General features: G+C 46.8%; 1 protein-coding gene across 1 annotated transcript; it reads left to right on the top strand.

The window, feature by feature from the left end:
• Window positions 1–24,796, top strand: LOC141156383 (putative ferric-chelate reductase 1). Its single transcript, XM_073642581.1, has 6 exons — window positions 1–263; window positions 20,333–20,541; window positions 21,260–21,393; window positions 22,142–22,242; window positions 22,427–22,514; window positions 24,538–24,796. Exons 2-6 carry the CDS (start codon window positions 20,343–20,345, stop codon window positions 24,601–24,603), a joined length of 588 nt encoding a protein of 195 aa, XP_073498682.1. The 5' UTR covers window positions 1–263; window positions 20,333–20,342; the 3' UTR covers window positions 24,604–24,796.
• The last annotated feature ends 1,054 nt before the right edge of the window (window positions 24,797–25,850 follow it).

The raw sequence follows: 25,850 nt of genomic DNA, 5'->3' as shown, positions 1-25,850 counted from the left end.
GATCAGATGCTTGTGGAAAGGGATCATTACATGTCCGTACCTGGTGGAGATTTGATTAATGTTGAGGTGTGAGGTTTATTGCATATTGTTCTCTGCTTTGTACTTACCATGTGTCTGGATTTCACAATGTTAGCAAGTTACGGAAAGGCTTCTTGTGAAACATCAGACGTTTTCTAGAGGGTGGAGAAGAGCAGAAGGGAAACTTCCAAAACTGAATGTACAACCAGTGCAAGCAAAGGATTTAATACACTGAGCTCCAGGAGGTGAGTAACTTCCATCATTGGTGCAAGGATGCATGTCACTTTATATAGCATTAGGCTATGAATGTGATAATATTGTTAAGAAATGATATTGAACATGTGTACTCGTGTGGATAAGATGTGGAATGTTTAGTCTGTACTATGGGCTTTCCAGGTTCTATTATGTTCTTCACTGCATAGGGTTAAAATTCAGGTGAACATAATTAATTTACCCAGACTCCTGTGCTCATTTAGAGTTGGACTTATATCAGGAAGCTCTTTAGATCTATTCATATACCATGATTAAGGCTTTTAGCTGAAACGCGCCGGTTGTGTGCTTTTTGGATATCTCTTGGTGACCAGTGCATTTATTTATTTTTAATATTGGTAACAATAAAGACATTTTTTTATTTTTTAATAACCTTGTCGTCGCTGGAGGAATTTCTTACTTTTTGCAAGATGTGGAACTAGCTCACAAGGTAAAGGGGTCTATTACTACCAGTGCCGGACTGGTGTGCCAAGGGCCCACCACTAACATTGACACTGGTAGCCCACTATTCAGCTACATGCAAATATCACATTACCCTCATTCACAAATTTGCCTATGTTGATATTTAATAATAAATGGAGTAGTTTGTTAGATGAATATGTGGATGATGCCCTTTTCTGTACATAGTGAAACAAATGTATTGTGCCAACTACTTCTGATATAGGTGGAGTGGAAGGTCCATTCCTACATGGGGGCCCACCGGAGGAGTCTCCTGTTCTCCTATGGGCCAGTCCAAGCCTGGTTACTGTCATAAAACAGTTTCTCTACTTTCTCACATTGCATGTTACATATAGTTACATAGTAGAACTGAAAACAGTGACATGTTCATCTAGTTCAACCAAGGGATGGGAAAGGATGAAGGAAATGGGGTTTAGATACATCCATAATGCATGTTCCAGTCTACCCTAAAGAGTTAGTTTTTCCCTCCTGACCACGAGCATCGATCGACTGTTCCCATTGTGATCTGCTCCTGCAGTAGACTATTCTACTGATTAATAGTTTTAATGGTAAAGAAGCATTGTCTTCTCTGGAGATTGAACCTGCCTTCTTCAGATAGAGGGAGTACCACCTTGTCTTTTGAGGGGGGTTTATATGAAGCAGCTTTTGACCATATTTTTTGTATGGACCAATAATGTACTTGTACAAATTATTAATGTTTCACCTTAGACGTCTGTTCTCAAGACTAAACAAATGTAATTCCTTTAATCTTTCCTAGGATGCTCCAAGTCACTTGTCAGTTTTGAGGTTCTTCTTTGTACTTTTTCAGAGTCCAAGACAATCTTTCTATGAACTAGTGCCCAAAACTGAACTGGATATTATAGATGAGGTCACAATAATGCTTTGTAAAGTGGTAGTATTACGTCCCTGTCCCATGAGTCCATGCCTCTTTTAGTACATAACAATATCTCACCTATCTAAGAAGCTGCTGATTGACACTGCATGCTGTGATCTACAGGTACACCAAGATCCTTCTCTACAAGGGACTCTCCTAGTTTTACTCCCCCTAAAACATGTGGTGTCCCCAGGTGCATTTCTTTATATTCAGCCACACTGAACCTCGTCTGCCAAGTAAATACCCAAACATTCAATTAGTTCAAGTCAGCCTGTCACTTATGAACATCTTCCATAGACTGCAATATATTATATAGCTTGGTGTCATCTGGAAAAATAGAAACAACATTATAAAATCTCGTCTTCTATATTATTAATTAATAAGTTGAATGTGAGTGCCTAAGCTAATGAATAACATAGATTGAAAAACAGAATGGAAGTGCCCTATGACAAGCTATAAAGGAATTGGGGCCTATAAGCTGTCCTTATGCTGAGGCCTGTGCTAGGTAGGTCTGTCCCTGTATAGTAGCTTTAATATCAACCCAAGTAAGTGTAAGGATTTTATATACCAGAGTATGTGTTCACATACTGGGACAATAAAATGAACACTATATGTGCCTATAATATTATGTAGACTGTATGGTCATATATGTGAACTAGATATGCATAAGCTATTCATATATTCCAGGGGTGGACATAGGATTGGTGCATCCTGTACAGCTGCACAGGGGCCCAAGAGGAGGCCCACTTCCATCTCCAAAGCAGTTATGAGAAGCTATTAGAGTGCAAAGGCCCATATATTGTTCTTGCACAGTGGGCCCTCTCCTGTCTGTGTCCGCTCCTGGTATATTCAATATGTGTATATACGCTATGTGCATGAAACTATATAATGTATATATATAGTATGTGTTTATACCTAACTTGTACATACTGTATAACTATATACTATGGGACCGAATCATCAAGGTGCTTATGTAGCACCCTGAGGATTTGGCTGCTACAGGGGTATTGCACCTCAACCCAGAGGTGTGATATTCCACTCCCGGGTAAGGATGGAGTGTGGAACTGAGCTAGTAGGCTGCATGCACTACACACATCCCATTTCCGGGGAACAGACCGATGGTACTCCCACTAGAGAAATGTGCAGGTACGACAGTGTCTGTTCCTGGCTGGAGTGGGAGGGGGGTGGAACATCCCAGTAGTGTAGGGGCAGATAGGGGGAGCAGCCTGGGTAAAGTTAGGAGCTCATTGGGTGCTGGTCACCTGAGCTCACACATAGAGGGAGTATATAAGGTGGGAACCATCTTAGATCAGGGTCAGTCAGTCAGTCAGTTGTCAGAGTGTAACCTGAGAAGCAGAGCAGAGGAGAAGAGAGAGAGACCCAGAGGCGCAGAGGGGACCCCAAGAGCCCATAAGAGAGCTAATAGGGTGAAGGGTCGGCAACAGGGTACCGGATCCCAAGCTGGCAGAGGCTACAGCACACCTTAGCCAGGAACCGGAGGTCGTGGGCAGGATCTGCCACGATCACCCACTAAATCCACCCGGAAGGCAGACCAAGAATAGGGTCAGGGAGCCCAGAGGAGGCTTGACCAACAAGAGGCCCGAGGGAGCCGGACTTAGGTGGATCCTTGGTGGGAACGGCCAGAAGAAGGGAGAGACAGAAAGGAGCTCAGGACCACACTCCGGAGTTGCCTGGGAGTTGACTGAGTCCAGGACCTGGTGGACGCAGCACGGCTTGGGTGGTCACTGCTGTACACAGTGACCCGAGCAACACCAGTAAGTAAAACCCTGGAACTGCATTTTATGTCTCTGAGTCTCCTTGCTGCACCTTCACAACCACCATCCTCCACGGCTGACCCCCTGAGGCTATACCCCTCCCGTTGGGGGTTATACTACCTAAGCTGCACTCACATCATCAGCCTCAGTGGACTCTGCTGCAGCGGCGGCCGTATTGACCGCAAATCAACGGGTGGCGTAGTCGACACAAAAGAACATCTAATAACATCTGTAGGACTGCCACACACTGAGCTTGACACCCTGGGCACGGACCGGGTCACAGCCACTCGGAGACTACAACCCCCATCTGATCCGGCTCCGGGTATCCCCAAAAACACTGGCCCAGGGGGCGCGTCAACTTTGGCGTAGTCGGCAGGATAACGTGCCCGCAACAACCGGGTACTGCGTGCCTGAAGAGAAGTTCACTGTTACCTTAAAAAGAAGTCTCCCGCCGGTTCCGGAGGGTCCCCGCCAACGGACCCCATCACAGGTCGTTTCCCGCCGGTTGTCCGCCATTTGCAGCTTTTTCCCGCCATCCATGGAGTTTCCCGCCACTGGGAGACGATTCCCGCCATTTCCAAAGATTTCCCGCCTTGGAAGAGCGGACGCCATTATGGGCGTGCCAGAGGGTGGTAAGAGGCCACCTCCCATCGTGGGCCAGGTCGAAGAATGGCGCCAAAAGCGGAAACCGCGCCCACCAACAGAGACTGTGATGCTGGAAGTGTCCATCAGCGTAAGAGAACTGCCCCTGGAACTGAAGTTGCCCCGGGACCACCCTCGATGTGGGCGGAGACAGAAGAAGAGAACAAAGATGGGTGTCGCCTGGAGCAGTCTGGAGAGAGCGCACCCGGAGACAAGACGTCTGGAAGAGAGTCCAGAGAGAGCCTACCCGGAGATGGAGGGAGAGTCAGGCAGCACCGACCCAGTGGTCAGGAGCCTGTTGCAGGTCGCCACTCCAGAAGGCCTGCTGGAGATCCTAGCACAGTTCCCCCGAGACCGGGAGTGTTGTGCACAGACTGCGCTGGAGGGCCTCGCACGGAGGATGGCCCGGGTACAGCGAGAGACGTTGGCGGAGTGGAGCCGAGAGATGGCCCAGCAGACCGAAATCCGTCAGCGGAGCACGCCACCCGAGACGAGGAGACAGACCGCCTCTGAGGATGGCGCAGGAGGAATGAAGGCAGGAGACAACGCCGAGAAGGGAGCTGAACGGACGGAGGCAGGTAAAGGGGACGTCTCTACCCCGAGCCGGGAAACCGCGTGCCTGCCCCAGCTCCCCGTCGCAGAGCCCGAAATTCCCCCTGCCGTGCCCGTCGCTGCATCGTCACCGCCGCCGACTAGGCCTCAACCGGAAACCGCGGCCGCGACCCCTGTGACGTCACACGCCTCGACCTCGAGCGTGGCCAAGCAGGAAATACCACCGGCCTGGTCGCAAGGCCTAGTACCCCCGGGCGCCGCAATACCAACAGCGCCCCCTACCTCCGCGGAGCCACCGGCCTGGCCGCAGGGCCGAGTAACCCAGGGCGCCGCCGTTCTTACGGTGCCCTTTGCCTTTAGGGTGCCCCAAGCCTGGTCGCAAGGCCTGGTCAACCCGGGCGCCGCTACCATCAACGCGCCCTCAACATCTAGAGTGCCGCACCTGGGTGAAAATCTATTTGCCCAGCATACGTGCCCGGATGGGCAGCCCTTTATATGGCCACCGGAGTTTCACCATCCCCAACTCCGGAAAGAGAGACCCCTAGACGAGCCCCTGATTCCGGCTCCGAAGTCTGTAAAGAGGACCTCGCCCCCACTGGAGGAGGCACAGTTCGAGTGGGACCCCACCGGAGAAGACCTCATGGGGTTCACTCAGGAGACTCGGGCGGCCGCAACGGAGCGTGCAGAGTGCTGCCGGCAGCAGCTCGAGGTCTTCGAGAGGGAGCGGAGAGAGAGGCGGGTCCGGGAACAGCAAGCGCAGATAAGGAGCGTGGAGCAGAAGAGCCGGACCAGGAGGAATCCCCGTGCAGCACATGGTCCCCCTTCCACCGGGACTGTGATAAAATTCAACATGCAGCACGGATGGGGCTTTATCAGAGACCATCATACCCCCGGCGACGTCTTTGTCACCCGCAGAGACGTAGAAAGCCATCTGCCGGAGGGACACAGAGGTCGTGACCTGTATGTAGGGGACGAGGTCACCTTCACCCGGCACAAGTGTGCCAAAGGACCCTACGCCCTCCATGTGCATCGCCTGACGGAGGAGGAGCAAGAGGACCCGGACGGGTCTGAAGAATCTAAAGAAGGAGCAGGAGGACGCCGTCGTTGAAGTACGGTAGAGAGAGACTGTACATAGTTACCCGTCAGGGTATAAGAACTGTTCTAGTTAAAATATAGTCCCCGTTGGGACCAGCAAATTGAACTGAAACCCGTGTGTCCCTATTCCAACTGACCGAGGACTGAGAGCGGTCATTCCTTTCCTAATACCTGGCCGAGGACTGAGAGCGGCCATATCCCCTTGTATATAGTTGCGCTTCCTAAAGCGCCCCCTACCGGTTTTATAGGGAACTGTTTTATTCCAAAAGAGACTGTCGCACTTTACCCGGTCACAAGTTGCACAGTGACCGGAGGAACCAGAAACAAGAATGTTATTTATATGAAAAGTTTATGCTGCTGATAATGTTTTATATGTTTATATGTTGATGTTTATGAAAAATAATTGTATGTTTTGGATGTTTATATTTTACAGCCCGAGGACGTGCTGTGATTTACCAGGGGGGAATGTAGCACCCTGAGGATTTGGCTGCTACAGGGGTATTGCACCTCAACCCAGAGGTGTGATATTCCACTCCCGGGTAAGGATGGAGTGTGGAACTGAGCTAGTAGGCTGCATGCACTACACACATCCCATTTCCGGGGAACAGACCGATGGTACTCCCACTAGAGAAATGTGCAGGTACGACAGTGTCTGTTCCTGGCTGGAGTGGGAGGGGGGTGGAACATCCCAGTAGTGTAGGGGCAGATAGGGGGAGCAGCCTGGGTAAAGTTAGGAGCTCATTGGGTGCTGGTCACCTGAGCTCACACATAGAGGGAGTATATAAGGTGGGAACCATCTTAGATCAGGGTCAGTCAGTCAGTCAGTTGTCAGAGTGTAACCTGAGAAGCAGAGCAGAGGAGAAGAGAGAGAGACCCAGAGGCGCAGAGGGGACCCCAAGAGCCCATAAGAGAGCTAATAGGGTGAAGGGTCGGCAACAGGGTACCGGATCCCAAGCTGGCAGAGGCTACAGCACACCTTAGCCAGGAACCGGAGGTCGTGGGCAGGATCTGCCACGATCACCCACTAAATCCACCCGGAAGGCAGACCAAGAATAGGGTCAGGGAGCCCAGAGGAGGCTTGACCAACAAGAGGCCCGAGGGAGCCGGACTTAGGTGGATCCCTGGTGGGAACGGCCAGAAGAAGGGAGAGACAGAAAGGAGCTCAGGACCACACTCCGGAGTTGCCTGGGAGTTGACCGAGTCCAGGACCTGGTGGACGCAGCACGGCTTGGGTGGTCACTGCTGTACACAGTGACCCGAGCAACACCAGTAAGTAAAACCCTGGAACTGCATTTTATGTCTCTGAGTCTCCTTGCTGCACCTTCACAACCACCATCCTCCACGGCTGACCCCCTGAGGCTATACCCCTCCTGTTGGGGGTTATACTACCTAAGCTGCACTCACATCATCAGCCTCAGTGGACTCTGCTGCAGCGGCGGCCGTATTGACCGCAAATCAACGGGTGGCGTAGTCGACACAAAAGAACATCTAATAACATCTGTAGGACTGCCACACACTGAGCTTGACACCCTGGGCACGGACCGGGTCACAGCCACTCGGAGACTACAACCCCCATCTGATCCGGCTCCGGGTATCCCCAACAACACTGGCCCAGGGGGCGCGTCACTTACACCAGAAATCTGGCGTAAATACCTTAAAAAGTCTCTGTATTTTTGTGCAACTCGGCAGTCCCAGCCAGCTATGCCAATATGGCTGTGACGCGGGCAGAACCGGTCATACCCTCCCTTCAATTCATCATAAGTTATGCCACAAAAGTGGCGCTACTTCCTCCAGAAATGTACACCAGCTGGCAGTGCCTACTTGGTACCAGACGCGCGTTATTCACTAAAAAGAATCAAGTCAGTATATTTCAGCGAGCACTTCATTACGACTGATGTGCGTTACACCAGTCTTAATGAATTGATCCCAATGTTTGCATACTATGTTTTTATATTTAAAAACAAGCAGAATATATATGTGTATACGTGTGTACGGAACTTATGTACAATGATTAGGTGTCAATACATATGTACTGTATCATTAGATATAAGTAGGAAATACTACATACACATATATCTGCCAGGCAGAATTATTGGACCAATTGGTAGCTAAAGGGGATTTCCCACGAACAAAAGTTCATTTTATTCACTAGATCTTGCAATAATAATAAGTTCCACGGTACGTGTGATCCTGATGCGGCACATGGACGGCACACGGTTGCCACATGTATGCCACACAGGTACACACGGACATGGATATCTCCAGTACTGTTTTTTCCAGTACCGGAAATATCAGGACACGTGAAAGAGCCCTTAGCCAGAGATCAGATCGCACCCGCTGAGTGTGACCTGCCCCGTCACTGTGAACTCGTGTGCACATGCAGGAACAGGCATTTGAATTTTGGCAGCGCTCCCTCTTGGAAAGCGAGGTTTGTCAATAAGGATCATGGACACTGCTAGATATGTAAATTGGAAGGCGTATCGGTGCACTGAGTGGAGTAGCCATGTCAAGAGTGCACTGAAGTGACCCTCATTTGCACACAAAGTATAACTAAATTTATTTGCAACTACAAAACCAGAAAGGATATTACTGGCATGATTTTTATAGGGGTAAGTCCCCTATATAAATGTTTAAAGGGAACCTTTATGCTGCCCAAATTGTGGGAAGCAAGAATCAGAGCCTGGCTTCATGATTGCAGCCAAGTATATTTTTCTATGAAATGCTCCAGTGTTTCAGAGAAAAATAAAAGTTTAACAATTGAGCCAGGAGACCAGATTAGTCTGGTGTTGTATTTGGTCACTTTTTTCAGTGCTGCTAGAGAACATTGACAGCCCATAGTGAGAAACCTGTCAATCATCTAGAGCGACGATGGGATCTTTAAACTATATTATGGCCGTAGCATTTTAAATTTTCATGATATGGACCAGCGTTGATGACTTGTTTTTTTGTGCCCCAAGTCAACGTTTTTATTGATATCACTTTGGGGTAGATGCAATGTTTTAATCACCTGTTATTCAAATTTTTTTGTGCTGTTGCGGCGGTTAAAAAATCACAATTTTGACGTTTTGATTTCTTTTCTCGTTACACTGTTTACCAATCAGATTAATTTATTTAAATTTTTCAAAGACGAAAGTTTTATGACTAAAGCAATACCAATTATGTGTATTTTTTTTATTTATTATTTAATTTATTTTTAATAGGGGAAAAGGGGATTATTTGAACGTTTATTTATTTATTTTCATATCTTTAAAACATTTTTTTCACTCTTCACAATATTTAATTGTCCCCTTGGGCTACTTGAACCCGCATTCATAATCTTTATTTATTTATTTATTTATTTTTATATATGTTACACGCACGCCGCTAGGTTCAGATAGGGACGAGACAGGTTACATGAATTCTTTGGAATCCTGAGGGAACCGTTACTCAGGGCGACCATAGACCATGTGCTGCAGCTTCTCTCAGGCACACAGGGGTATTTACCCTCAGGCACAGACACGTAGGTTGTTTCACTTGCTGACCAGACACACTTGACAAGAGTCCTCATAAACGGTCGAACAGTAGCATTTAATAAGAAGCCGCACAGCCAGTGCAAGTTAAGTCTTATGAGCAACAGGCTCCAATGACAAACAGTACAGTTTCCCTAGCAGCACAGCAGTTCACAGTCTTCCCAGTAGTAAAGGACAGCACAGTTCTAATGGCACATTATTGAACACAGCATTCTTTACAGCACAGTGAAATGGAGGAGGGGGGGGGGTTTGCTGAGGGAGATGATCGCTGTGACACCACTTCTTACAGTCCTTATCTTTCTGCCTGACAATACTCTGCACTGCTAGTTCAGGAACTCTATCTGACCTATGCTTAGCTTCACTCCTGACTTGAATCTTTTTCACTGGCAGGGGCGCTTCTGTGAGATACAGAACACACACACCACCTTTCTCTTTGGCTCCAGCCAGACAGTAAACAACTTCCCCACAATCCCCCTGGGGCTCTGCTAAAACACTCCCCTTCTCCTGTGACTGTGTTAACCCCTTTAGTTGCTGGATGCTTCTGGAGCACAACACTTCCTGTCTCCTATGCTTGTGTTACTTCTAATAGTTGCTGAATGCTTTTAAAGCAACAGCACTACTTCTGCATGTCACGCTCTGCAACAGCACTACTGTTACGGGTCCGGGTGGTGAAACCTCTGTGCTTCTGTGCAAGGAGGGACCAGAGGGGCGTGACTAAGTGCCTACTTGGCCCAACTAAGGTCACACGGCGGCTTAGTCGACTCTGTGAACCAGGGAGGTGGACTCTGGGACCGACCTTGTGTGAGAGCAGGTGACTCCCACGGGTCAGATGGCAGGAACTGACCGGTTCCGCGGATGAGCATGGCAGGAAGGCTGACGGGTGGACTGGGTAGATAATCAGGCTGGTTCGGCAGATAGCCAGATGGGTGCTCCAGGTAGGCGAGCAGGCGGGCATGACAGGTAACAGGCAGGTGCTCCAGGTAGGCAGACTGGTGGGCATGGCAGGTTACAGACAGGTGCTCCAGGAAAGCAGGCTGGCGGGCACAACTGTAGACAGACTGGAGGTCAAAACTGTTAGACAGGCTGGCAGGCTGGACTGACAGACTGGCAGGCAGGACTGACAGGCAGCGGGACCTGAGGGCTGGAGCAAGTGTTTAGCACATGGAACAACATCCTTGCACAGGCACCTCCATTTTGGAGGAGGTGCCTTATATAGGGGAAGTCCTTCGGCCATTGGCACGGGACTCTATAGGACGGCGCGCGTGGCCCCTTTAAGAGGGAGCGCGCCCTAAGCACAGTGCCCGGGAAGCTGCGCACGGTGCGTGCCACAGCAGCAGGGGAGCGGAAAGACGCCGGACCTGGACCGCGGCGGTGAGAGGAACGGCGTATCTGCCTGGCAGGAGGCAGAGACGCCAATGCTACAACTACTTCTGCATGTCACATATAGTGCCAACATATTCCGCAGCGCTTTACGTACATTATCATGGCTGTCCCCATTGAGGCTCACAATTTAAATTCCCTATCAGTATGTCTTTGCAGTGTGGGAGGAAACCAGAGAACCCGGAGGAAACCCACACAAACACGGGGAGAACATGCAGACTCCTTGCAGATGTTGTCCTTGGTGGGATTTGAACCTAGGACCCCAGTGCTGCAAGCCTGCAGTGCTAACATTTGATCACTTCTAAGAAAACCAAAGAAATTAGCTGGACTATAAGCTGGTATGCGTGTGTGTCACCCTGGCCTGGATGCCACAAAATGTATTAAAGCTGTGTCTGAGAGCAAGGGGGAGGTTCTCTAGTCAGGGGAACATTAGCATGCAATGCCTCAGGCCAGTAGGGGGAGCTGGCTGCCCCTATAAAAGCTGGTACTGGGGGCAGGGTTAGGGAGAACTTGACGGCCTGTCTCAGGACTGAGACTTGTCCCAGAGCAGAGCAGGTACAGACAGTTTTGTATTGCACCTAAGAGGAAGTGTGGCAGGAGGAGAGCCACAAGCCAGAGACAAGAGGCGAAGAGAGCCTGTCTTGGCAGATAAAAGACTTACTTTACCAGACTTTGGTGTCTGAGGCTGGGAGGATTCTACATCCCCCAGCAGAGAACCAGTCCGCAAGGACTATACATTCCTTGGCCTAAGAAGCCTGGAGGCCCTGCCACAACCGAAGGGACCAGTAAAGCCGTACAAGGCTGGGAGCAGAAAGGAACCCACGTCGCAGGCCATACAGGCGAGAATACACGGAAAGCTCGGAAACGTGGGCTGTTACCCTATAAGGAGGAGATAGCCAGAAGGAGCGCAGAAAGCACGGTAGGCCTACACCCTCACCCTGACCAGGGCCAATTTCCCCGTTGCTCTCAGACATCCAGGTCCCCTCCTAGCTGGGACTGTTTGTGGGTCAATTTACCTGTTCTAGTAAAGACCCTGGACTGCAACCTGTTGTCTGCGTGCTCCTTGCTCCTCCAGCACTATCAGCACTGGGACTCTCACTACCATCACTCCCAACATCCATTATACTGCCCTGGGGCCGCACTCTTCCCGTGGGGAGTCACACTACCCTAGCTGCACACCTCATCAGCCCCAGCGGTCTGCATGCAGCGGCGGTTCCTAATAACCGCAATCCACGGGTGGCGTAGTCGGACATAAACATCAACACATAACGGACTACCACTGGCCTGACCACCCTGAGCCATGGAACCGGGTTGCCACTACTACTCCCATCGTTCCCCCACTGCCCGGATCCGAGTGCCCCACGGCCCAGGGGGCGAGTCAGCTTTGGCGTAGTCGGACATAATCAACAACACATAACGGACTACCACTGGCCTGACCACCCTGAGCCACGGAACCGGGTTGCCACTACTACTCCCATCGTCCCCCCTATTGCCCGGATCCGAGTGCCCCACGGCCCAGGGGGCGAGTCACGTGCAAAGTTTAAGAGTATGTTCACACTATGGCCACTTCACAGTCAAAACCCAAGAAAAAAAAACAAAATGGGTATAAATCCTACAGCAAATAAATAAATAGTAATAGTACATATAAATAACATAGGGTACTTAGTTAACGCTATTTTGATAAAAAAAAGTATAAAAGCCATCCCACCATGCACCAGCACTGGCTTTCACAAGAGAACCGTAATGACAAGCATTGAGGTCGTCTGTCATGGCAACCCAGGGGCTCCCCATGATCAAGGGCGCATTGATAGGTGTGTGGAATGACGCCCCCCTTGCCGGCGCGTATTAAATGCCGCTGTCAGTGATTGACATCAGCATTTAACAGGTTAACATCCAAGGGTGGAGATCAGGTCTATTTATGGCTGTTAGAGGCAAATGATGGCTCAATAACACAGTCGTCATCTGCCAGGAAAAGATACAAACTTGTCGTGTGAGCCCACATCATAGTTAGGGAGCCGGCATATGACGTACCAGTATGTCATACATCAGTAAGGGGTTAAACTTAAATCAAATTCATAAATATGAGAGTACATATAGGTTACATGAGAGCACATATTGGTTATATGAGAGTACATATTGGTTATATAACAGTACATACTGATTATATGAGAGTACATATTGGTTATAGGAGAGTACATATTGGTTATATGAGAGTACATACTGATTATATGAGAGTACATATTGGTTATATAACAGTACATACTGATTATATGAGAGTACATATTGGTTATATGAGAGTACATACTGATTATATGAGAGTACATATTGGTTATATGAGAGCACATATTAGTTATATGAGAGTACATATTGGATATATGAGAGTACATATTGGTTATATGAGAGTACATATTGATTATGTGAGAGTACATATTTATTATATGAGAGTACATATTAATTATATGGGAGTACATATTGGTTATATGAGAGTACATATTGGTTATATGAGAGTATATATTGGTTATATGAGAGTATATACTGGTTATATGAGAGTACATACTGGTTATATGAGGTTACATACTGGTTATATGAGAGTACATATTGGTTATATGAGAGTACATATTAGTTATATGAGAGTACATAATGATTATATGAAAGTACTAGTGATGAGCGAGCATGCTCGCCCGAGCATCTCACTGCTTGAAATGCTCGACGCTCGCCGAGTATTTCCTGGTTGCTCGGGCGGGAGCTCGGGTCTCCTCCCTGCATGCTTGGCGCTCTTTACAGAGCCAATGAACATGCAGGGATTGCCCGCCACTCACTGTAATGCCGCAGCCATGTTAGTTGTGGCATTACATTGATTGGCTGGCCGCACAGCGTCATCAGGTCTATATCAAACCTGGCGCCACCATGATCATCACAGTCACTCCGGAATCAGACAGTGTAGGGAGAGGTGCTGCTGAGCTAGGGAGAGATTTGCTTGTGTATTAGGTAGTGTAGGGAGAAGATAAGTATATTACCCATATCCATCTCAACAAACAGTCTTTCTAAGGACTAATCCATCTGCAGAGATATCAGGCAGGCAGTGTATATTGGAAGGCAGGGTATATAGGAGACTGCAGTGCATATAGCACAAGAGGCTCCATTCCAGTTCTGTCTGCTGCTACTGTTAGACATTTCTAGACTTAGGCCCAGGTCACAGGGGTCAGGAATATTTTTTTGGGGATCTTAACCCTCATTATTTTCTTAATCTGCGCCATTTGCTTGTTGGCACTGCAGAATACAGCCAGGTCCTTTCCATATTACAGAGCTAAAAATCCAGCTATTTAAAACTGTGGTTTGTCCATCATACGGATCACATATAATTGTGCTGAAAATACTGCCATTTCTGGCCTCCATTTAAATTTTGTTGCAGTGTGTCAGTGAATTGATTGACACGAGGTCGGCGCTGTTAAAAATAGTTACCTACAGGCCAGCTATTTAAAACTGTGTTTTCTCCGTCACACTGATCACATATAGGTTTTCAGAAATTACTGCCATTTCTGGCCTCCATTAAAATTTTGTTGCAGTGTGTCAGTGAAGCTATTGACACCAGTTTGCTGTTCAAAATAGTTACCTACAGGCCAGCTATTTAAAACTGTGGTTTGTCCGTCACACGGATCACATATAATTGCGCTAAAAATATTGCCATTTCTGGCCTCCATTGAAATTTTGTTTCAGTGTCAGTAAAGCTATTGACACTAGTTTGCTGTTAAAAATAGTTACCTACAGGCCAGCTATTTAAAACTGTGGTTTGTCCGTCACACGGATCGCATATAAGTTCGCTCCAAATTCAGTCATTTGTAGTGGAAAATATTGTCCTCCATTTAAAATGGGCAAGGCACGTGGCAAGGGATGGGGAACTGGACGTGATGGTGATGGTGCATGCAGAGGCCGAGGCCGTGGGCAAGCTGAAATTGTGCCACAACAAACACCCACATCTTCTTGCTCGACCTTCCTGTCCCAATTAACAGGGGACCGCAGAACACCACTATTGAACTCAGAGCAGTGTGAAAAGGTTATTGGTTGCATAGCAGATAATGCTTCCAGTCACTTTGCCTCCACCACCACCACCCTGTATTCCACACAGTCAAGTTTAAGTAGCCGTGAGTCTGGACCGCATATTCCTCACCCTGAACCTCCTTCCTCCCACCATGCCGAGTGCCCGGAGACAACTGATCCCACACTTGGACACTCCGAAGAGCTGTTCACTTTTCCATTTATAGATTCACCCAAATCTTTGACCCAAATATTTGAGCAGCCACGGTCACACGAAGGCGACGGTGGGAAAGGGTCACAAGAGGTGGACGATGATGAAACACAATTTGCCAGAAAGTCAGGAAGAGGACCAGGGTGCAGAAGTGGAAGACGAGGTAGTGGATGATAATAGTAACTGTCCCAACCTGGCAGGAGGACATGCAGAGCGAGGACAGCAGCACACAGGGGGAGGGAGGTAGAGCACCCCAACAGGCAGGAAGAAGCAGTGTGGTGGCCGCAGACAGAAGGCAGGCAACCGTTCCCCGTAACACTAACACGAAGGAAGTTGCCAGTACAACTGTTAGGTCTTCCCGAGTCTGGTTGTTTTTTAAGGACTCTGCCAGGACAGCATCAGCAGGGGGGGGCAAAACTACCAGCCTGACCACCACCAGCATGATTAGGACCCATGATTGTGGGCCAAACCCCAGGGTCCAGGAACAGTGTCTGCGGGTGGCACCACTGCTTCTTCCGCTGTTGTGCATGAAAGCCAATCCCCTGTCCATAGTGCATGCGAAGATGCCTCCTGCCCTGCACCTGTCGTTGCACACTCTCAAGAAGCAGCATCAGGAAGCATGTCCATGTACTTGTCCCAGCGCAGCGTTCAGTTGTCCATACCCCAGTCCTTGGAACGCAAGCGCAAATACGCATCCAACGCCCCACAGGCCACACTACTAAATTCCCACATTTCGCGACTGCTTGTGCTCAAAATGTTGCCTTTTAGGCTCGTGGAGACTGAAGCACTCTGCAACCTGATGGCGGCGGCCGTCCCTTGGTACTCGATCTCCAGCCGCCACTATTTCTCCCGGTGTGCCGTCACCGCATTACACAAGCACGTGTCCCAAAACATTAGCTATGCCCTCAACAACGCAGTTACCGGGAAAGTCCACCTAATCACGGACATGTGGACAAGTGCTTCTGGCCAGGGATGGTACATCTCGCTGATGGCACACTGAGTTAACATAGTGGAAGCCGGGACCCAGTCTTACCTTGGGACGGAACACGTCCTCCCAACGCCAAGGATTGCTGGCCCTAGGTCAATCAGGGTTGCCCTCACAGTCTACAGCTTCTGCACCTCATCCTCCTCAGCCTCCTCGTCCTCTTCAGCCTCCATCTCTGAAATGACCACATCAGTCACAAGCTGGAAGCACTGCTGCACTGCCTCGGCCAAGCGGCAACAGGCTGTGCTGAAGCTAATATGCTTAGGTGACAAACCGCACAATGCTGAAGAGTTGTGGACAGCTGTGAAAGAGCAGGCAGATCTGTGGCTCACACCGCTGAACCTACAGCCAGGCATGGTCATGTGTGATAATGGCCGGAACCTGGTGGCGGCTCTAAGGCGAGGCGAGCTCACACACCTACCATACCTGGCCCATGTGCTTAATCTTGTGGTTCAGTGGTTTCTCAAATACTACCCAGAGCTTCCGGATCTGCTTTTTAAAGTACGCCACCTGTGAGCCCATTTTAGAAAGTCACCTACGGCTTCCGCTTCTCTTGCCTTATTTCAGCAGCGTTTGCAGCTTCCGGCTCACCGACTGTTGTGTGATGTCCCCACCCGTTGGAACTCTACACTGCAGATGTTGGGAAGGATTTGTGAGCAGAAGAGGGCAGTTGTTGAGTACCAGCATCAACAAGGCTGTTGGTATTCAGTTCAGACTCCACACGTAAGACCTCAGGAGTGGACATGGATGTCAGACATATGTACCATCCTCCAAAACTTTGAGAACTCCACCAAAATGGTGAGCGACAATGATGCCATAATTAGCATCACCATCCCGCTTCTCTGTCTTCTGAAACGCTCTCTGCTCACAATCAAAGAGGATGAATTGCAGGCAGAGCACGATGAGATGCAGCAAGGAATCAAACATGGTGATTACACACAGCCCAGCCTCATCTCATCCCAACGTGGATTGGGTGACAATGAGGAAGAGGAGGAGGAGGAAGAACAGGAGCTAGTTTCATGCGTTATAGACGGTACTACCTGCACAACTGTCATACCGTCTGTTCAGCGTGGATGGCCTGAGGATAGAGAGGAGGAGGAGGAGAGCATGGTCAGTCGTGCTCTTGGTGAGGACACGGAATCTTGCCTGTTAGCAGTCTGGCATGCATGGCTGAGTTTATGTTACGCTGCCTTTCCCATGACCCTCGCGATTTCAAAATTTTGGGTGACAGTAATTACTGGTTGGTGACACTTCTAGACCCACACTACAAGGAGAACTTTATATCTCTTAATCCTGAGGCAGACAGGTCTACAAAAATGGGGCAGTACCAGAAGGTCCTTGTTGCAGAACTATTAAAAAAATTCCCATCTGAAAACGCTGGCAGCAGAGGTCACAGTTTGTTGGACAACCAAGGACTACAGGCGAGAGAGACACAACTCCAATCCAGCAGAGGCAGGGGAACACTGTCAAAGTTCTGGGAGAATTTTCTCAGCCCCTCCCATCGCACAGACCCTGAGGCGCGGGGTACTCTCTCAAGGAGTGCAAAGTTTGGGAAGATGCTGAGGGAGTACCTTGCTGACTGCACCAACGTCCTCCGTGATTCCTCTATGCCATATAATTATTGGGTATCCAAGCTAGATACGTGGAATGAACTGGCTCTCTACGCCTTGGAGGTCCTGGCCTGGCCTGCCGCTAACGTTTTATCAGAGCCGGTTTTTAGTGCTGCTGGTGGAATTATAACTGATAAGCGCATCTGCCTGTCAACTGAAAATGCTGACAGGCTGACTCTTATTAAAATGAACAAGGACTGGGTTGGGCCAGACTTCTCAATACCACCGAATGATAGCAGCGTAGCATAAACTCAAATCCAGTGTCTTTTTTTGGGAGGTGTATTCCCATGCACCTTTTCTCACCCACACATGGGCATACGCTTCCTCATTTTGGCTATTTGCTCTTGTCCTCCTCCTTCTCCTCATTCTCATCTTCAACCACTATATCACCAGGGTGACCGTGGTCCATGATGCAACAACCACATCATTTTTTTAAAGGGTGTTTATGACACCCATAAAAAAATTTTTTATACAGTATGTTCATGTATACCCCCCAGGGGTAAATGTTTGTCAGCCCATACACTTAGTGCATGGGCATTACAAGTATAGGAGACCCGCTCCTTTCTAATGGGAACATTTTTTATGAGGCCCTCCTCCACGTCTCTTCCAAGGGGCATTGGAGTGCCTCCCAATTTTTGGCAGCCCTTGCATTCACTACATAGGCCAACACTATAGGAGACCCACTTCCTAATAATGGGAACTTTTTTTCATGAGGCCCTCTATGTCTCTTACAAGGGGCATTAGAGTACCTCCCAATTTTTAGCAACCCTTGCATTCACTGCATAGGCAAACACCATGGGAAACCAACTTCCTAATAATGGGAACTTTTTTTCAGGAGGCCCTCTGACCTTCACGTCTCTTCTGGGGCATTGGAGTGCCTACAAAGTTTTGGCAACCCTTGCATTCACTGCATAGGCAAACACAATGGGAGACCCACTTCCTAATAATGGGAACATTGTTTTCAGGAGGCTCTCCTCTAAGTTTCTTTAAAGGGCTATTGGGATGTGTCCAAATTTTCAAAGGGGTATTGGGGTGCGTCCAAATTTTGGGCAGCCCTGCCACTCACTGCATACGCAATAACAGTATAGGAGACTCACTCTTTAGTAATGGGAACAACAAAGCCTAGCCAGCTGATGGCTCTCTAAGAATAGTGAGGGACGACTTTTGGCTCTTTAAGAATAGTAAAGGCCGCCTGATGAGCCTATAAAAATAGGCTTTGTGACTTTCAGAGTCCTTTCTTTATAAATGAAACAGGATGTGTCTGATCATGTCTCACACACAACATGGCCAAATAAGGTTGTAAAATGTTAAAATGACATTTCCCGGTGAATGCATTTGTCACTGTTGAAAGCAATGCAAAAGTGCAAAAATGCATCAAAAATGCTACGTGTGAACATAGTGTAGTAGAGGCAAGAGAGCCTTTAAGAGAATTCTTACATGATGCTTCAAAGATGGAGAGAGATTGCCATCTGCTGGTCAGGCACAGTCAAGCAGAACCAAGATATGCAAGGGAAGTTGAAGGGGGAGCAGATTTAGACGCTGGACCCACTCAGGTGACTTCCAGGAAGAAGTTCCTGGGTATAGGAGGCCAGCGCACCAAGCTTGAGGTGGTTTTGGCGCCAAGCAGCAGAGAAGAGCTGACGTGCTCCCTACGTGCTGAGAAGCCACGCGTGGCAGGCCTAAGCCAGAGGCCTGCGAGGTGCCACAGCCGGACACTGGTGGATGAGCTCCGGATTCCTCACAGTTGTGACCTGAGTGCTGTGCCTACTGAGGAGAGTCGGAACCTGCTTGTGGTGCTGAGTGAGTTCGCGGAACCCGACGTCGCCCGCCGACAGACGAGGTCTGGACCCCCCTATCCACGGCTTGAGAGACTGCCTCCAACGGCCAGGAAGAAAGGAGTTGGGAGACGGCGGTGCCAGGAAAGTCACGCCAGTGAAAGCAGAGGAGCGGCATACGTGAACAGGGCCTTCACTTCTACTGTTCACTCACGGTACCGGGGCCAGTTGGGTTTAGGTACTCAGGTTGGGAGGTGAACGGTTGAGATGGAAGAAGCTAAATGTGATTTAATTGACTTTGTCCGGAAAAGACTTTTGGCCTAGCGGGAATAACCGGTGACCCCCACTAGGGCCATATATAGAGTTAAAGAACTGACGTGGTGACTCCCATGATTGGGTGCACCACACTACCTTGAGAGACTTCGCATTTTGTTAATATTTCAAATTACCATTCATTATCCCTGTTGCCATTCCCTTGTTCAGAATACCTGTTATATCTATATATAAACTGTTTATATTCATCTCTGACTGTCCTCGCCTTGTGTCTCTGTGTGCTGCATTCCGGCACCTGCATTACAATAGCCCAAGGTGTGGAGGAGTATTTTTGTTTTTGGTTATATATTTTGCCTTACATACAAGTCATTACCCTGGAAAGGATGTTCCTTAACATATTTCCAAGGAAAATCCATTTGGGTTCCATTTTTGTATGTTTTATTGTGAGTCCGTAAAAGTGGCGTAATACCTCTGACAACATTGTTGACAGCAGTGACTTGGGAGTCAGAAATGCTTCCAGGGGTCTTCTCCATGCTGATCCCATGCCATTTGAGCACTGTTCCCATCGATTTGGCCAATTTTTAGGCCCTCTGCAGACTGCCGGGGGGGAGCCGACTGAAAAATGCTCGAGTTCCCATAGACTTACATTGGGCTCGTTGCTCGGGTCGAGCACCCGATTATTCCAATGTGCTCAACCCGAGCAACGAGCACCCGAGCATTTTAGTGCTCGTCCATCGCTAGAAAGTACATATTGATTATATCAGAGTACATATTCGTTATATGAGAGCACATATTGATTATATCAGAGTATTTTTTGAAGAACCTGCTTTTTATATGTAGTGTACTACAATTTACATCTCTATCCACAGGATTGCTGAGATGGGACTTCATGTGAGAATCTTTACCCTTCTGTCACTCATGTTTCTTCCCATGTATTCTGATGGGTATTCAACAGGAAAGGTCGAACCAGCTTGCTCATCAATGATGCCATCCCATGGTGCCAATCCTCAGACTTCCTCACCTCCATACAGTCTCAGCGTCTCTAGTGTCAACTACACAGGAATATCAGCATTCAGAGGTAACGGATCAACATAATTAGAAATGAGCTATAATTAAGAAGATATGAGGCGTGAGATCAATAATTGACAGGAATGAATTTGTAAACTAATTTATTATCTAATTATCTGTTGACTTCATCTGTTGACGTCAATCGATAAGTTCAACCAGGCTATCAGACACTAATACTGATGTTGTGGACCAGTCAGGATCCACTGCTGCTCATTTCTGTAATCACCAAGTGAACAAACTCATAGAGGATGAGCTGAAGATCGGAAATTTCAGGAAATGACTGTCTTAAATATATAGGTTCCTTGAGGTTGTGGACAAAGTTCAAGAGGTCAGAAACCTCACAATACCTTTTGACAGATATTGCTTCAGCTTCTCTACTAATATAAAGCAACTGACAATGAAATAAGGAAACATGAACAAGGAACTGGGACATTAATTTCTCTTGTTAATTGTTAGGTTGGGTTCACATATGACAATAATGCCCTGTCAGTTCTTTTTTCTCGTATCTGAACTCAACTAATGCAAATATTATGCTCTTTGTGCATGCATGAATCATCCACAAACGGGGAAGTGTTGCATACAAGGTTTCAGTGCAGGGATAGTTTTATGATTCTGATTCCATTCTTGCACCATAGTCCGTACTCAAGTGTTCCTTTGATGGATAATTCCTGCATTCGTCACTACTATTGCATGTATACTGTGGATACATTTTGTTTCTTATTTTGCAGTCACTCTTAGCAAAGAACCCAATGGAACCGACTTCAAAGGTTTTATGATTCAGGCTCGTCCACCTGGGAGGGATACCCCCCAGGGTACGTTCATCAGTGACATCGATTCACAGACCCTGTGTTCTACACCTGAAGTAAGTTGAGTCTAGGAATACCAAGTCTCTTCTCCTTTGTAGGTGCACAGAAATTCTTATTTCATAATATGAAGATGTCAAAAATAATACTATCATTCAGCTTCATTCTGGATAGTTTCTTTAAGGGCCTTTTTAGTTCCAAGCAGTAATATATTATTTTCATTTGCCACAAATAAATGCCAATACAGAGATGCAACAATGTATCACTAAATTACTGGCACAAAAAGTTTATTGTATATTTTTTTTCAAAAAGCATAGCGTTTCAGAGAATGATATACATGGCTGCAGCCAGACTGCGATTCATACTGCCCGTAGTTTGGGCAGCATGAAGCTCCTTACAGTTTCCCTATAACTGTGAGCTTAATCCTTAACAAATAACTAAAGCTTATGTGCCCCATTAGTTCTGGATTGTTCTTTCTTTGTACTATATTTATTTTCTATTCCACTCCATTCACACTGAACATTCAGTAAAAATTCATTTCACATTTTAACTTGGTGGTGGTATCTTTCGATGCCATACCTTTTGTGGGGTGATCACCACTGAACCGCTCATCTTACCCTTGGTGTGATCCATTCATATCCCCAAAACTATTCCACTCAAAGTCTGGTAGCATAAGAGGAGCCCAATGCACCAGGACAATGGAACAGTGGCGACAGAATATAAAGCAAGTTCTCATTTTACTGGATTCATATGTTAGAATTATTTGCTTAATCTTAATTATATTTTATTTGCTTATATTTCATGAAGTTTCAACACACGGCAGTAACTCACACGAGTGCCTCTATGAAATCAAATATATCAGTAATTTGGCTTCCTCCAAAGAAAGCTTCGACAGACATACAATTCAGGTAATGCTGTTGCTGTTTTTTTTAAGACTTTACAGATGTGTCCTATAAATTTTAAGTCCAGAGTACTTTTAATAAGGTTTACATTTCCACCATATGTTAATCATCCTGGCCATCTTAAGTAAGTTTATTGAAGCAAATGACAACAATGCAAGCTGGTAAACATGATTTTTCTTATGTTTTAAAGAGCTACAGTCGTGGAAATGAAGACCACATTTTGGACAAATGTGCTTAGTGATATCATCCCACTTGCTGGGGAAGGAACTCAACTTTTGGTAATATAACTGTGAAATATGTCTGTACTTAAAGAGGTTGTTGAGGATTTGAAAAAAAAAAAAGCTTTCTTCTAGAAACAGCAGCACACGTGTAGATGGGTTGTGTTCAGTATTACAGTAAGGCCAGGCAGAGATGCTCTAAGGATATATGCACATAATGTATTTTTTAAGTGAATACGTGCCATAACCCACCTGTAGTAGTGCAAAATGTTCAGTCTTTTTGTCAGAAAGTCTCTTTCTGAGAGCTGGAAGAGCCAGAAAACAGTATGGACAATTTCTTCTTTAAAGCAGAGAATGAAGTTTATTCAGAGATACGCGGCAGAACAGTTCAGAAGGCACACAGGAAAAATACACTGGCACTCACAGGTGACCAAACACAGCATTAGGATATCGGGCGATGGTCTGGTCATAGTCTGGCGATGTTGTGGCCTTATTCTTGTCCCAGACACTACTTACTACACTATAACACCACTTTTTTACTCTCACATTGACCTGCAGCTACTGCTATTAACCTATGTATATACTAATCATACTTGCATCATTTTATGGCTGCATTGTGGGGATAGCGCGCAGAACATGCATCTCATTAGCTGCAAAACTTAATTAGCTCAAACTTCTGAACAAGATGGCTGCTAGCTTTAACATGGCTGTTCAGAATATTAGGACTTCTCATTCTCTTACACTTTTGAGCTTCTTTTAATCACTTCAGGTTTCTAAAAACGCCAAGCGTTTAAAAGAAGTGACCTGACCATTCTTCAGGCAGCTTGGAAGCTGCTCACATATCCAAAAGACGTAGTGTGCACATACCCTTATACAACAGTGACATTCCTAAAAAACACAATGCAGCCACTGCAGTTTTTGTTTATTGATTGGTTCAAGGGAACCTGACAACTGATACATCTTAGACGATCCACGGGCACCATGTGTCTCAGGCACTGGCTGTATGATTTCAGCCACGTATATTTCACTCTCTAACACTGCGACATTTCAGAGAAAAACATACTTTAACAGCCAATGGGGACCAAGTTGCACAGGTGATTATTTGGAATGGTGGGTCTCTGGTGGCTTCTCCCTGTTCGCTGCCAGTAACTGACAGGTCTCTCCCTGTATGTATAGGGAGAGACCTGTCACTCAAGGAGAGCAGGCGGGAAGAAGCCACCAGGGACCAGCCTTCTCAATTAGTCACCCATGCGTCTCGGTCCCCAGAAGCTTTTAAAGTATGTTTTTCTCTGAAATGTAGCATTTCAGGTCAAATATATCTGTCTGAGATCATACAGACACTGCTTGGAAGCATTTATCAGTTGTCAGGTTCCCTTTAAATGGATGTAATATTTTGCAGAACAATTGTTTCACCTGTAAAATCATGCTGCCCATTGTAAACTGCTTTTCTTCTGCAAAATAAAGCACCTGTTTAACAGGGAATTAAGAATAAACTAGCTTCTACATGTCGCCACACTCTGCTGCTGTGCCTGGCCTTAACCTTATAGCTTAGCTCCACTAAGGTGTGTCCAGCTAAGCTGCAGTACCACGCAGAGGCATGGACAGGGTGGCACTGGTTCTGGAGAAAGTTGCCAATTTTTTCTAATCCTTTATTCTCTATGCATGATTTTCATTTTGTTGCAGTGAAATAATTTATATGGAAATTATTTCTTTGATTTTATAATAAATACGGAATTCTGCAACTCAATTCTGCAAAACCTTGTGTGGTTTTACAAGCAGGATGGAATCTACAGTTAGGCAAGTACAGCCAATAACAACAGTGATACAGTTCCATGTCAATAATGTTCTATGTACCCAACTATATTGAAATGTGCTAGTAAGCAGAGAAATTAAACACTGGTGTACACTAAACAAATTGTAAAATGATGAAATCATATTATTATTAACTGTGTTGAAAACCCAAATGTTAACTGGAACCTCTTTAATAAGATATAGTAGTGGAATAAGAGAAGTCCTTATATGCAAAATGGAAATATGTTAGAAAGTTGTGCTGTTTTCTTACATTCCATGTTTTGTCTTTCAGGCTCCTGCATTAGGCCAGCTTGTACTCTGCAGCACTGTACTGGTCTGTGCTCTGTTCACCATCTGACCGGTGGAAACCTGAATTAATGCACAGTATGGAGGGCTTGCCATCAAATGCTATAAGGACGTTCGCCTTGCCCTGTGAAGACTGAAAGCCAGAAGTATTATTTTCTGCATACATTTGTATTTCATACATATTCTATTATCCATTTGTATGTTTACTTTAAGTGTCATATGAATAAATGATCTTTAAGGTTTAATTTTAAGTTCTGTCCTGTTATTTTCAAAAGAAAGACGATTATGCTGCAGGACTTTGCAGTATGACCATTTTTCTAATGCACTCTGTAAGAGGATTTTACTGATAAACCACAGCACGGACCAACCATGGTCTTTGCTGCAGGCTGCACAAAACTAAGCAGCGTCCTGCTTCTGCTGCTAAGCTAGTGTCTTAAAGAAGTTGGCCACTACTTTTTATGATTGCCCCAATTGATTGACCCTGTGCCCCTAAGTATTTTTCTAATTACCTCCTGCTGTCCTTCTGCCTTTGAGCGGCGCTATCGCTGGCCGCTCACAGGCATCACTTGACCCCCAGCTGCAGCCGGCTCTTACATCCGCTGATGTCATGTCAAGTTCCGGTTGGAGCCGGGGGTGACTTACTTCTGCATTCCACATTGGATGCTGGACTGTGGGTGGGGTTACCCCGCGAGTCCCACCCAGCATCCACCACGCGCTCTCCCTCTCCCCATTCATTGGGAAAGCGTGCGGTGGATGCTGTGTGTGACGCGCGGGAAACCCCGCCCACAGCCCAGCATCCACCGGCGGGACTGCATCACTGATGTTACGCCTCACTTGATGTGACATCAGCGGCAGGTCACGTGATGCCTGTGAGCGGCCAGCGGTAGCGCCGCTCACAGGCAAGAAGGACAGTATGATGTAATTAGAAAAACACTTAGGGACACAGGGTTCATCGATTTGGGCTATCATAAAAAGTAGTGGCCAACTCCTTTAAGTGCGGGAGTGAGCATCATAGGATCTTACAGCACTTGTTCCCGCAATGAAGATGTTAGCTAGGAGCAAGAAGCAGGACACTGCCCACAGCACAGACTTTGTTCGGTTCGTGCTGTGGGTTAACAGCAAAAACTCTAATACAGTGATTTAGAAAAACAATTATACTGCAAAGTCATGCGCTATAATCGTTTTTATTCTGAAAGTGGACGTCTGCTTTAACTCCTTCACATTGAATCCAATTTTCATTCATTTTTTTCATTGCCATCATCTAAGAGCCATAAAACAAATTTTCTGTTGGTAAAGCTA

Source organism: Phyllobates terribilis, unplaced genomic scaffold, assembly GCF_046119375.1.
Source record: "Phyllobates terribilis strain yellow unplaced genomic scaffold, ASM4611937v1 Scaffold_8__6_contigs__length_399053987, whole genome shotgun sequence".
In the NCBI taxonomy this organism is placed as follows: Eukaryota; Metazoa; Chordata; class Amphibia; order Anura; family Dendrobatidae; genus Phyllobates; species Phyllobates terribilis.
The sequence above is the reverse complement of the archived record's forward strand: the minus strand, read 5'-3'. Positions and strand labels throughout refer to the sequence as shown.